This window comes from Varanus komodoensis, unplaced genomic scaffold (genome assembly GCF_004798865.1).
Source record: "Varanus komodoensis strain SLA01 unplaced genomic scaffold, ASM479886v1 scaffold4, whole genome shotgun sequence".
Taxonomy (NCBI): domain Eukaryota; kingdom Metazoa; phylum Chordata; class Lepidosauria; order Squamata; family Varanidae; genus Varanus; species Varanus komodoensis.
Window position 1 is genome coordinate 8,134,141 of NW_025335941.1, and position 12,312 is coordinate 8,146,452.

Genomic DNA, 12,312 nt, shown 5'->3' on the forward strand with positions numbered 1-12,312 from the left:
AAATAAAGCTGTTCCCCCCACCAAAAAATATCACTTTTCAAAAGTTTCTAACACTTTTATTAAAGGAAAAGTGAAAGTGAATACAAAAGTTTCTCACAAGAAACAGAGCAGGCAGCACAAGATAGAAGATACAGTCAAGGTGAGATGTTAGTCATGGGATACAGAAAGTATAAGCCAGAGCCGTAACATGTTACTTTATGGAGAAATTTAAAAGTTCCATCTTCCTGGCCCCAAACTTTCCTCAGAGGAGTACAATTAAGAAAACAGGTAGTTAACCTTGTAACAGTAAAATTACAAGAAATGGGAAGACATAGTCCTACAGTGCAAGATGACTAACAAGCACTAGTTTTCACAGTAATATATACACAGTGCTCACATGACAAATCTTATTAGTGTAGGTATAACTACGGCATTATGAGCCAACCCACTGAGTGCATTACACTTCCTTGGTCAAAGTCATAAAGTCCATGTTGTGTTAATAATACAACCCTTCTGACACCACAGAAAGGTCAATTCAACATATTTTCACTAACATGCAGTAACCTGAAACCAGGTTTTCAAGATCATTTTTAACGAAATTGATAAAAACAGTAACACTAACAGTATAGTGCAATTTAAAAAGTGTAAAAGTTGGACTCAGCCCACTTAAGCATGCAGAAGATTTGACCTACTGGATATGTACAGTACCTGGCCGTGGTGAGTTCAGTTCTGCAAACCTCTTTAGAATATTGCTAACCATCAGGGGAGCAGCAACCGAAGAGTTCTGCTGTCTGGGAATATCTGCCTGTTGCGTTGTACCTGAAGCCATATCATAAATGATTGGGACGATTATGCTCATGGCTTCCTGAGAAACTGTAGTTTTCTGTGTTAGCTGAAGCTGTAAAGAGAATAAAACACACAATGGTAATCACAGCAATTTTGCAACTTGCCTTCAATACAGAAATGGGCATTCTAGCCATTACGTACAAACTGGACCTTTTAGTAGTAAAGTAACTTGAATTTCCTCTTTTATTAGCCCCAAAGAGGGAAAATATTTCTATAAAAGGCTACCAAAATCCTTCTCTGAAATTAGACCTACTTCAAAATGACAAATCAAATTGTACTAAGGCACTGGTTCTTCACATTTCTTATTTTGCTTGTTGGGTCTTCTGCAGTAATATCAACACATAGCTCTTGTTATATTTTGGCTTTTGTATATAATCCAGAATAATTCAACTCAATAGCATGTTTGGTTGATTTACCTGATTTCTATACCACTCAACAGCCAAAGTTTTCTGGTCAGTTCACAGCAATGTGGTTTGTGCGTAATACAAATCCATGCTAGAATTTGATAGAATTTGTCTGGCAGATGATCAAACAGTGAAGTTACAATAAATTCTCAATCCCTGTGCTGTTGTTTTCCCACCCTTTCACCCACTCTCTTGTTGTATCTCAAATCTGACAAGGGAGCACCGTAAAGCAGCTAGGTTTTTTGTTTAAACCACTCTGCTCACCACCTTTGTAACCTGGCAAAGGTGGTGAGCCAGAGTGATTTAAACATGTTCAGACAACATGACAACCCAGAATTAAACAACCCACAGCATGGATTATGTTATACATGAACTAGGCCACTGAATAGTAGTTATTGATAACACAGACTAGAACACACATAACAATGAGAAATTGTGAATTAACTAATGCACAATTTGCTATAGCACATGCTTGATTCATGCTACTTCTGCTTTACCTAATTAACCATGATTAAAACAATTGTAGATTAAATCATGTGGGCACCTGGATGTCTTTGGTTATTCATGGTTGAATAGCCTATAGTTAACCTATGAAAAGTTCTTATGTTAATTGTTGGTTGTTTAACCCGTGATTACCTTACAGTGTTCAGGTTTGCACATCACAAATCAACCTACAATTGGAGATGGATAATGTGAAGCAGAAGCAATATGTACCATGTCAAATTGTGGGACAGTTAACTCAAGATTTGCCACCATGTGCAATGAAGCCCATACTATTAGATATTCTGATTATTGCTTAAGCAGTAGTTGAAGACTGATAGAAGTTGCATTCAGACTATTCCTTACTACTACAATACATACAGTTAAAGAATAGTAAAATCTGAGTCAATTGGCCTACTTACAAAGAACAACATTTTGGATTTCAGTACAACTGCAGGTGTTCCTGGAGGTGCAATTGGTGGAGCACTTGGAGGAATTGTCAAGCAAAACTGTACATTCCATTTCAGCTGGCTTGCTTGATCAGGAAACTGTTTTAATAAAAAATGCCACAGATAGAAAGATAACTAATCCTGTCTCCATTTTGGACAAAAAATTGTAATAAGGGTAACATCAACTTACCAGCTCTAGTTTCATTATGTGTACACAGTCTCGGAGAATAAGTGTTGGTGCTCCTAGCAGTTTTGTAAAAGCTATTAAAGTGTTGGCTTTGAAGGGAGGCCCTGCGACCTAAAATAAATGCAGTATGTTACCAGGGTTTCTTTGGATAGTCTCATATTATGCCTAGCTTCTTTGATCTGACTTTGAGTGCATTCTACAAGCCCTACTGATATCAAGACCACCAGGAGTACAAAGATGATATTTCCAATCATCAAGACCACCACACTGAATTTATATCCTTCTTTTTTCCTCTTGTGAGAAACCCGTCTTACAGTAGATCTCCTTCATTCCATTTTTATCTCCATAACAACCCTGTGAGCTTAGGTTAGGTTGAAAGTGACTGAATAGTCAAGGGTCACCCAGTAAGTTTCATGGCTAGGTGGGGACCACAACCTGGATCTCCAGTCCAACACCACACTGGCTCCAGCATGGCCATTCTCAAAGGGAATAAGGCCATTCTCACAAGAAACTTTGGGAATCAGAACTTCCTCTACAGCACGAATGCTAGAAAGTTAAATGGAAACTCTTAATGGTCCAGTTATTAAGTAGCCCAAGCAGCATGGCTTTGTCCCATGTCAATGCAAAGATATATGATGTATGGAAACCACATTAAATATCTAGGGAGCTACTGTACTGCTAGAACAATGTCCTGCATTACTTGGTTATCCAGCTTGAATCACATATAGTGGGGCTAGTTAAGACCGCAAAGGATATATGATGTAGTGTGTAGCTGCCGGAGGACAGGAACGCTTCACCTTTCACTCATGTCTCTTTGCCTCTGCCTGGACCACTGACTTCTGCTCTGTCTATGAAAATCTGTCCAGGGCCTCTGCATCTCCTTCTGACGACAATCACAGTCCTCCTGCTACTTCATTCTCGTAGCTCCCTATGAAATCCCACAGGCTCCCTCCCCTTCAATTTCGCAAGGTGAATTGTAGACTGAATCTTTGTTTACATAGTAATCTTGCCAATTTGCAATTCCATTTATATTTTCCAAGAGTAATTCTATCAACTCCAAAAGCAATTAATCAAGAATTAAAATGACTAATAAGATGAAGTACATACCCTGGTTTCAAAGAATTTTTCCAAAACTTGCAATTCTTCTTGTTTCCACTGGCCTGCATTTTCAGGTAATACTTTCAGCTGCAGGGTCTGGTTCGTTTTTGGGTTGAGGGCAACCCTACACTTCAGGGCATCTGTCTTGAACATTATCACGCCTGGCTCGTTGGAGTTGATTAGCTGTAGCTGTTTAAAAAAGCCAATACATCTGACTGGAACAGCAAACACAAGCTCTTTATACCACTTTTATACTCTGAAGTATGATAGCTAGTTGTTTCTGAAGATGAGTTGTAGGCATCTTAATGTTGGTTACACAGAACTTGAATGGCTCTTCTCTGTGGTCCACAAGTATCAGTCTCACAGAGAATTAAAGCTAGCTTCAAGCTGGCAGGCAAGGAGTGGCTTTATAGAAATAGTTTACCTGAAGTTTCAAATTCATCAAGTATATACCACTCACTAACCTCTGAATATACCTAATACGGACTCAGGAGGATTTATCGTGTGTCTGAAGCCCTGCCCCACCCTCTATGAGCAAAGTGCTTTTTAATCCTTCCATAGGATCTGCCACTTCTTTGGTGTAAAGAAACAGTCTTAACAAGTAACTCAATGGATCAGTTCAGTCAGCATTCCTGCCTCTCCCAACAAGTCAATTCCAGATGCTTCAGTATAACAGCAATCTTAGATTGTCTAATGGAACACAATTTTGTCTCTTTTAGCTTCACCAGCTAAGATCTGAGATGAAGATGAAAGTAAGGGAATATGAGCACTTTGTCCTTTTTCTTTGCTACTTTATTTTTGTGCATGCAGACTTCATGCTCTTTCCTTCTGAAAACATTTTTTCTACCACTCTTCAAGAAAAAAGAAAAGAAGGTAAAAGAATCTGAATCCAGAATTGTGTCAGCACAACTAGCAAGGGCAAAAAGAGATAATGGCTTCTGGACACCATTATTTCTGTCCCATTGTTTACAAATTCATCTTGCTTTCTCTTGTAGCCATCATCATTATTTAGATTAGTATTTAGTACTTAGATTCATGCCTCTAGTAAGTTAAATAACAACTCCTCACCCATGGGATTAAAAAGCAGTATCTTTCTCCACCCTTAGAAAGACCTTCTTAATTTTAGTGTCTGTCCCCAAGTTTTGCCCACTAAACTTTCAGATATGTTGACATGATCCCTATTTTACATATGGGGGAACTTCCTGATAGTTCCTTGATGATGTTAAGCAATTAGTGGAGTTTGTAACTGAGCTAAGCACTGGTCCTGGTTTTTCCAAATTAAAAACTCTGGAGTTTTCAAGCTTTCATGCTTAGGAACTCAAGAGTCCTCCCTGTGAAGATTTGGAATGGTGGACAAACTGCATCTGAACACCTCAGAAGATGGAGAGACAATCTAGTGTACTCTTGGTTTGCAAAAGGTGACACTCAACCCCTAACAGAAGCAACACAAATCAAATGTGCACCCTAGAATTCTGTGCAGTGCTCAGGATTCCACATCCAATGAGCTGTGACAGAAGTGTTGTAGAAGGTACTCCTTATGGGTAGCAATTTAAAAATCACTGCTCCAAAACGACAGCAGTGTGGCAAACCAACCACATAGTTATTATACTACACCCTATTTCATACTTTTCTTAAAATGTAGAATGATACATATTGTTTCATGTGCTTTTTCAGCTCCTAAGAACATTAGCTTCTCAAGAAGCATAAGTTTTGTAAATAAGTCATATAAAATACAAGGTAGAGGAATATTATAGTTTTGCACTTTAGTGACCACCTAAGGAATTAAACATTGTGAGATGTAAGTACCGTCTCTTGCTGGATGATCCTTTGGAGGTGTCTTCGCATAATAACTGATCCTAGAAAACGTTCAAGTGGAGAACAAAGATAGCTTCCAGCCAACCCTGGCATAAGCCCAGGAGTTGGAGAGGGCAGGAGCAGAATGTTCAAGGCACTGTGAGTGAGAATTGTGGGTATGGATGCAGCCCAAGAACGGTGAGGTAGTTTACGAGGTGGTGGCATATTTGTTGGCATTGCTTGGGAACCTAGAAGAAATTGGGAAAAAGAAACCAACAACCTCACTTTACTCCTCCTGCCTAGGGATGCATGATTATTCACACACTTATACGCTAGAGAAATTCCCACAAAACCTAGGATATGGGCCAAAAATTGTGAGAATTGAAGATTTAAAAATAATTCATAGATTTAAATAGAAAAAATATTTTAAATTGTTTGTAGAATAAATAGAAACATATTATACAATGTGAAATATTTTGGTATAACACACCAACTGGTCACAAATAGGAGTATGTCAGAGTCCCACTTAAAAACTGGCCAAAATATACTATTTGTGATTGAAGCTGGTGTTTTATACCAAGATGTTTTATATTTTGAAATCTGCATGAGTTCCTGTGTAAATTTTAAATCTTTAAAAAATGTTAATGTAAAGTCTATGAATTCTTTTTTTAAAAGATGGACTTTTTAAAATGTTAAATATATAAAAATGTACAGGCTAGGCATGCTATTGGTGGTCATTTTGCTTGCTTGCTGGGAGTACTGCATCTATTCCACTCCAAACTTTCAGCTTCACTGATGCTAGAATAGAACTGATTATTTCTGTTGACATTACGTACTTGTTCCAGCTCGTGGGGAATGAGAAGCATCCGGTATTGGGGAATGTAAGGAAGGGTTGGCTGGTGACATTCCAGGCAAACGAGCTGCTGGAGAGGGACCAGAGACCTGAGGTGAGCCTGGCCAATTTCCTGCACGTTGACTGGGGGACATCATTGTGTACGGTGAACTAGGATCTATAGTACCTATGGAAGTTACAACGAAGTTGAGTGTCACTAACAGAAATAAAAACATCAGTACTACCCATACTCCAGCAGGGTGCAACATCCACAGACTTCCTGGGGCACAGCCTATGTGAAACACAACACATTAAAAAAAACATAATTTGGAGTTAACTAAAAAAGGGACTGCACAGATCTACAAGAGGGCAAGATCTATGCTCTTCTCTTCTCAAAATATTTTTATCCTGGAAGAGATCAATATTGCTGATAAAGCTTGTTCTCCAACAACGGCACAGTATCTGTGAGTCAAGAGGTTTAGATTCCATCCCCAGGAAAGGAGTTCAACACTATTTGCTCCAGTTTTTCTAGGTTGCAATGTCACAGTGTGGTCAATCTAGTATTTTGTCATAAACAGGTTATCCTGATTGCACAGGAGTACAAGCCAGGCGAAGTAATTGTTATTCCAGTGGCTTCATTCAGCCAGGAAGAGAGTAGCAAGCTTTCCCAGACACTGCTTTGTAATCAGTGCTTGGCTATAAAAGTCATAAGCTCACCATGTGGGCTGGCAAAGTTTGTATTTTGACCCATTGTGATTCCAAGAGATGAAGGAGAAGGAGTTGGGCCAAATGATGCCGGTGATGGTGCTCTTAATGCACCACTTGGAGAGCTTGCAGCATGCAGCGTTCCTAAAGGGAGAAATTCAAAACACCCGTTGTTATAAACTTTCTAATTATTCCTTTCAAAGCATGAAAATAATTCTTTTTGATAAAGTAGCCATGGTTATATGAAGAATTGTTCATAACACAAAATACATCACATTCCATTCATGAATGACCTAGAAATGCCACTCACTGCTCTTCTCAATCAGTGCACTTGTGCAGTGATACCTCAGCTTAATTACTGAAATACAAATGAGTTTTGTGACCCCCATACAAAGCTGCATTGCTCCTCCCTTCAAGTGAGTGAGCAGGCCACAAAGCCTACAAAGTCTACAGTTTCCCCTTACATTCATACTGGGAAAATGTGGCTTACAGCTTCCAAACAAACCAGAATATAAACTCATTCCATTTACCATCATTTCCCAGTTCAGATGTCACAGGAAACTACAGCTTCCTGGTCTTCATGTTTCAGGAATATGAAGTCATGAAGACTTCCTGGTCTGCTTGTTCACTCAGGGAGAGGAACAAAGATGCTATGCACAGTGCCATGAGATTCGCTCATTTGATGGCTTATTAAACAGACGTATAATTATTTCAATGTAGCTAATGTTCAATATAAGCCATCTTACCTGGGGACTGTGTGAGCAACATGGAAGGTGATGGGGTAACATTACTATGGTAAGATGTGGGGGGTGATGTCAAAGGATAAGCCCCCGGTGCTCCCGTCTGTTTTGAAGATTGCTGAAACCAGAAAGCTATTAGATACAAATTTCAACAATTTTACATCCTTGAGATCTAATGTAGGCATCTGACTTGACCAACGCTGATAAATTTGGTAATTACAATCATAACAAGGACAGAACATACATTTCTATGTTCAGAGAGTAATATTTTCTTTCTTATCATATGGAAGAAATATGGAAGACTATTATCCATTCACTCATAAGCACTCTGTTCAGTCTTTCATAATCAGGCTCTGCTTCTAAGAGCAATGTTTCCTTTATCTTATTTTCAGGTCTGCTATACAGTCAGTCCTCTAGTGCTTCTAGCCTGCAGTAAGTGTAAAGTCTGTGCCCTAGACCAACATCCATTCTAACTTACTCTTTAAAAAAAATAGTACACTGTCCAAATACAGTCAGTTCCTTCCTACATGGGTCAGTTTGTCTATAATGCAAATAAACAGCTGTCTTAAACTCATTCATCAGATCTAATGTCCATATTGTTCAGTATTGTCACTGCTGAATGGCATAATTATCCAGAGTTTCTGACAGATACTTTCCTACCCCCACCTGCAAATTCCAGGGAACAGACTTAGGATCTTCCACCCACAAAGAACACACATTACCGATGAGCTACAGCCCTTCTTGTATTTCCTCCTCATGTGCTGTTATCATCGCTCCAGATTAGACAAGGCAGACACACTGGCCAAATTATTTAATTTAACCATAGAGGCTTAGTGTATAATTACTCCTTGGGTTTCTAAGTTTGTGCATGTATATGCACCCGCACACAAAATACCTGCTGCTGAGGCTGCAGTTGCGATATCAATGAATCCATCATGTCCCCTCCAATAGGAGATGGTGGATTATCATCTTCATTGACTGATCGCCTTCGTGCATCCTGATTGCTGTCAACAAACATGTTCAGGAATGTCTGTGGATATAGAGTATTTGCATTCATGAGCTAACTTATTTTCCCACTAAACACGAGACATTAAACATAAACAATCTAATTAGCAACATTCAATAATTCTATAATCATTACTACAGTGTTTCACTAACTCTCCCAACATTGGAATATGAAGCACAACATAGAATATGTGAATTTTATTTCACAATAGAATTGGAAGTCTGAAAATTGCTCTTTGTCACTGATAAATCAATATCCTTTCTAATTTAGACATTTACTAAACTCAGCCAGTTAATGGCTTAAAATTATATATACAATTTTATCCAGCTCAGAAGCAAGCAGAAAAGTTAGTTTGGTAACATCTACTATTCTATTCCAAAATAGCACTTGAAAAGGCAGAAAACTCAGATGGCACACACTTTTAAAACAGAATGTGAATTACCAATACATTCTAATCATGGACTGGTTCCCATCCAGCCCAATGCGGTCTACTCTTCCTGGTGGCAGCTCTCCAAAATCTGTAGCCAGAGACCTAGTTTCATTTAGCCCTGTTACACAAATGCTTAAATAGAGAAGCCAGAGAATGAACCTGGGAATTCATACATAAAATCATGATGTTTAGCCCTGCTAAACTATGGGACATTCCTGGATTGGCTTTAAGTAGCAACATTCACAGGAAGCTAGACATTTGAAGTATATCACTGTCCAATATTCAGCACCCCATTATATCCCAAAAAGAGTGTTTAATTTCCTTAGTACTACACAACATGGCAGCACAAAAATGAATTCAGCACTTCAACAGTAAGCCCAACTCAAAGGGCTTTTCCACTTTTTGAAATATCAGTGGGAGTTCATGAATATTTGTCCTAATTTTAACATGAAATAAATGTACAAATAACAGTCACCTTCAGTCCCGGTGCTGGGTAAAAGCCTTCCACAATTTTACTGTTGTCGAAAAGACTATATGCTCCATCACGAATTGCTACAACCCCGCGGCTCTGGCAGTAAATATCAATGCAATACATATTCCTAAAGGCCAGCCTGATGTGCGTGGGTGACTGAGGCAGAATAGAGAAACACTGGTAGGCAGTGTTGGTACGTTGTGTCAGTCCCAGCATTGGCACAGTTGGCAGCTTATTGATAGCATTTAATGGAGCCTGAGTATCATATAAAACCTGCAAAAAAAAGAGTAGTTTAGCTTCAGAACAGCCAGCTAAATATACCTAGCCTTCATCTACAGCCAGCATGAATGCTGCTTTTAAATTGTTTTTACCTTGGATGAGATCCTGCAAGCATATTTACTGCGCACTAAGTGTTCTCATGATTTCCTCTCTCAAGATTTTGTTTTCAAGAGCAACTGCTTAACAGCATAAATGAGCTTACAAGTTTGCTCCTTCTACAGCCCCACCCAAGTCATTGTTCTGTTCTGTAAGATGAAACACTTGCTGACCAGTAACAGAGTCCATCTCTCAGTACTTTTTGGATTTCAAATGAAATGTTTCTCTTCCAAAGGAAAATAGGGGAGTCACCTGTAACAGTTGGACTACATTTGGTGATTTATTGAACATCTCCTGAAGCTGGTGCAGGATAGTATTGTGACAGTTACTACAACCTGAGTTTGGCCCAACTGTTCCTAATGATATGTGGAATTTTTGATGAGCAGAGTTCCACTGAATGCTGATCTATAAATACAAAGAAGAACATTAGAACAAATTATCCAATGGCAAACAAAAACAACTGCTTCAAATTGTTCCGGTGAAGAGGTGGGAGAGAAATCAAATAAACAAACAAATAAAAAAATGCTGTATACATGCAAGCAGACTTGTATGAATTGAAGTAGGTTTTTAAAACAGAAGCTAATGTTCTATATTTGAAGTCCTCTGCTTATATGCTCTTCTCCCCCTCCTTGCACCATCTTTCTAGTTTGTGGTAAGCACAGTTTGCCATCTCATCAAGCAACAAACCATAGGTTGCAAGTTTAAAGATAAAGGCAAACTACAATATGCCACTCATTAAGCAAAACATATAAGGGGAGCATGGACAAGGAAGCATGCAATTTGCTGCTAGCTGCCGGCACCCAGGTTTCCTTGATTACTCCCGCATATTGCATGTCCCAGCCCCCACACTCCAGGTATTTCCTTACAGTCCCCTGATCTTCAGAAAAGCCTTTTCAGGGAGTGCACAGGCAGCTGCTGTAAAGGGGTGGGGTAAGAGGCCCCTTCCTAAGTGCAGTTAAGCTGGTTTGTAAACTTCAACAGACAATGGTAAAACTGAGAGAATGGGAAAAATAACTCCACTAAAGAACTGTAGCATACAAAAATGCATAGGATGAACTAACTGGAGCTAACTAACATTATTATGGATCAGCTTAAGGACAAATTATAACTGCATTTAAAAGAGATAAGCAAGAACAAGCATGCACCCAAGAAGTGCTATTGATCAAACTTTAAAATTCTAAGACAAAAGCAAGCAAACAAAAAACACTACTTACTGAGCTTCCCTTTGTAGTTCCGTAACAAAGAATTAGCTTCCGATAATTGTAGATACGGACTTCTGAGAAAACATTTAGATGGCTGGGTATTTCTTCAAGAGATCAAATGAGGTGGGAACAGGGAAGAAAAAAGTCAGGAACAGTATAAATTGTTTTGGTAGAGCTTTATATCAACACAAGAATAAAGAAAAATGCCTTTTTATACCTGGTAAAGATCGGGCAAACTCCAACACACATTCGTACAATCGAGCAATACTATTCCAGTCATTGAGGAACATCTCAACTACTTTTCGGCCACCAACAGGTTCACACAATTGGCTTTCATACGTCAGGTAAACATGACGAGTCGGTCCTGCAAAATGAATGAGAGCGGTCATGTTACTCTGACACACAGAAGATGGAAGAAAAAATGGAGAACATGTCAGATAATTGTGAAACTAACCTTGTTCCCTGGAAGAAGTGCTATTAAGCGGGCAATTTGCAAACACCAGTTCAGCCACCCATGTGCGGTTATTTCTACCTTGCAATCGGAAAGTGCAATCAAGAAGGGAACGGTCCAAAGCCTTTTGGGTTTCTTCACTTGTACCTTTACATGGAGGAATTCTGTTGAAAAGGAAGAAGGCGTGACAGTGCACTTATTTCAGTACTATAGTTAAACAAAATGTATTAGTCTACCTATTTTCATGGGAATAATTAACTTGTACCAAAAAAGACTCATTGCAGGGAAATAATCAAACTGTACACAGGTCTTGTTTTGCAGCAACTTTTCCAACTTCAGTGTTATTCAACTTAAATAGTAAATTAGATTGTGTGCAATCTAATAGTATAGTAACAGAAATATTAATTATATTATGTGAAATATGAAATCACCAGACCATCAGAATTAAATGTCCCAAGTTATCTTGCCTCAGCAGGCTTTATATAATGCACATAATTTGTTCCAGTGCGATGTAGTGATTAGAGTTTTGACCTGGGACTTGGGAAGCTTGCATTCTAATTCTTGGCCATTAAGCTCACCGGGAGACTCCAGCCATCACTGACTCTCCCCACCTAACATACCTCACATGGTTGTTGTGAGAATAAAATGGAAGGGATTTTGTAGGCTTCCTTGAGTTCCTTGAAGTAAAATGGTGGGATATAAATATAAAATAACAGTTACAGAAATTTTGAGGAAAGACTAGAAGTTTCAAAAAGACTGGACTTGCATGAGAAACACCATTCCAGACTAGCTCACCTTAGTTCTGTGTGCCTTTATTAGTCTTTTACTTTAAACTTCATAAAAACATGTGATTTTTAAAAAG

General features: G+C 38.8%; 1 protein-coding gene across 4 annotated transcripts in view; it reads right to left on the reverse strand.

The window, feature by feature from the left end:
• The window catches only part of MED14 (mediator complex subunit 14), a 45,020-nt gene that overhangs the window by 3,737 nt on the left and 28,971 nt on the right, over nucleotides 1-12,312 (reverse strand). For 2 of the 4 annotated variants that reach the window (XM_044441754.1, XM_044441755.1), the window contains exons 17-30: nucleotides 11,454-11,614; nucleotides 11,217-11,363; nucleotides 11,012-11,103; nucleotides 10,050-10,202; nucleotides 9,426-9,695; nucleotides 8,410-8,544; nucleotides 7,521-7,632; nucleotides 6,787-6,918; nucleotides 6,074-6,256; nucleotides 5,250-5,485; nucleotides 3,453-3,632; nucleotides 2,349-2,456; nucleotides 2,132-2,257; nucleotides 688-877 (exon numbers count right to left, since the gene is read on the reverse strand). In XM_044441754.1, coding sequence (XP_044297689.1) covers nucleotides 688-877; nucleotides 2,132-2,257; nucleotides 2,349-2,456; nucleotides 3,453-3,632; nucleotides 5,250-5,485; nucleotides 6,074-6,256; nucleotides 6,787-6,918; nucleotides 7,521-7,632; nucleotides 8,410-8,544; nucleotides 9,426-9,695; nucleotides 10,050-10,202; nucleotides 11,012-11,103; nucleotides 11,217-11,363; nucleotides 11,454-11,614 — 2,225 coding nt within the window. Of the gene's footprint in view, nucleotides 1-687; nucleotides 878-1,078; nucleotides 1,342-2,131; nucleotides 2,258-2,348; nucleotides 2,457-3,452; nucleotides 3,633-5,249; nucleotides 5,486-6,073; nucleotides 6,257-6,786; nucleotides 6,919-7,520; nucleotides 7,633-8,409; nucleotides 8,545-9,425; nucleotides 9,696-10,049; nucleotides 10,203-11,011; nucleotides 11,104-11,216; nucleotides 11,364-11,453; nucleotides 11,615-12,312 lie in introns of those variants that run through there. The other 2 variants (XR_006415855.1, XR_006415854.1) reach the window with 2 other exon arrangements.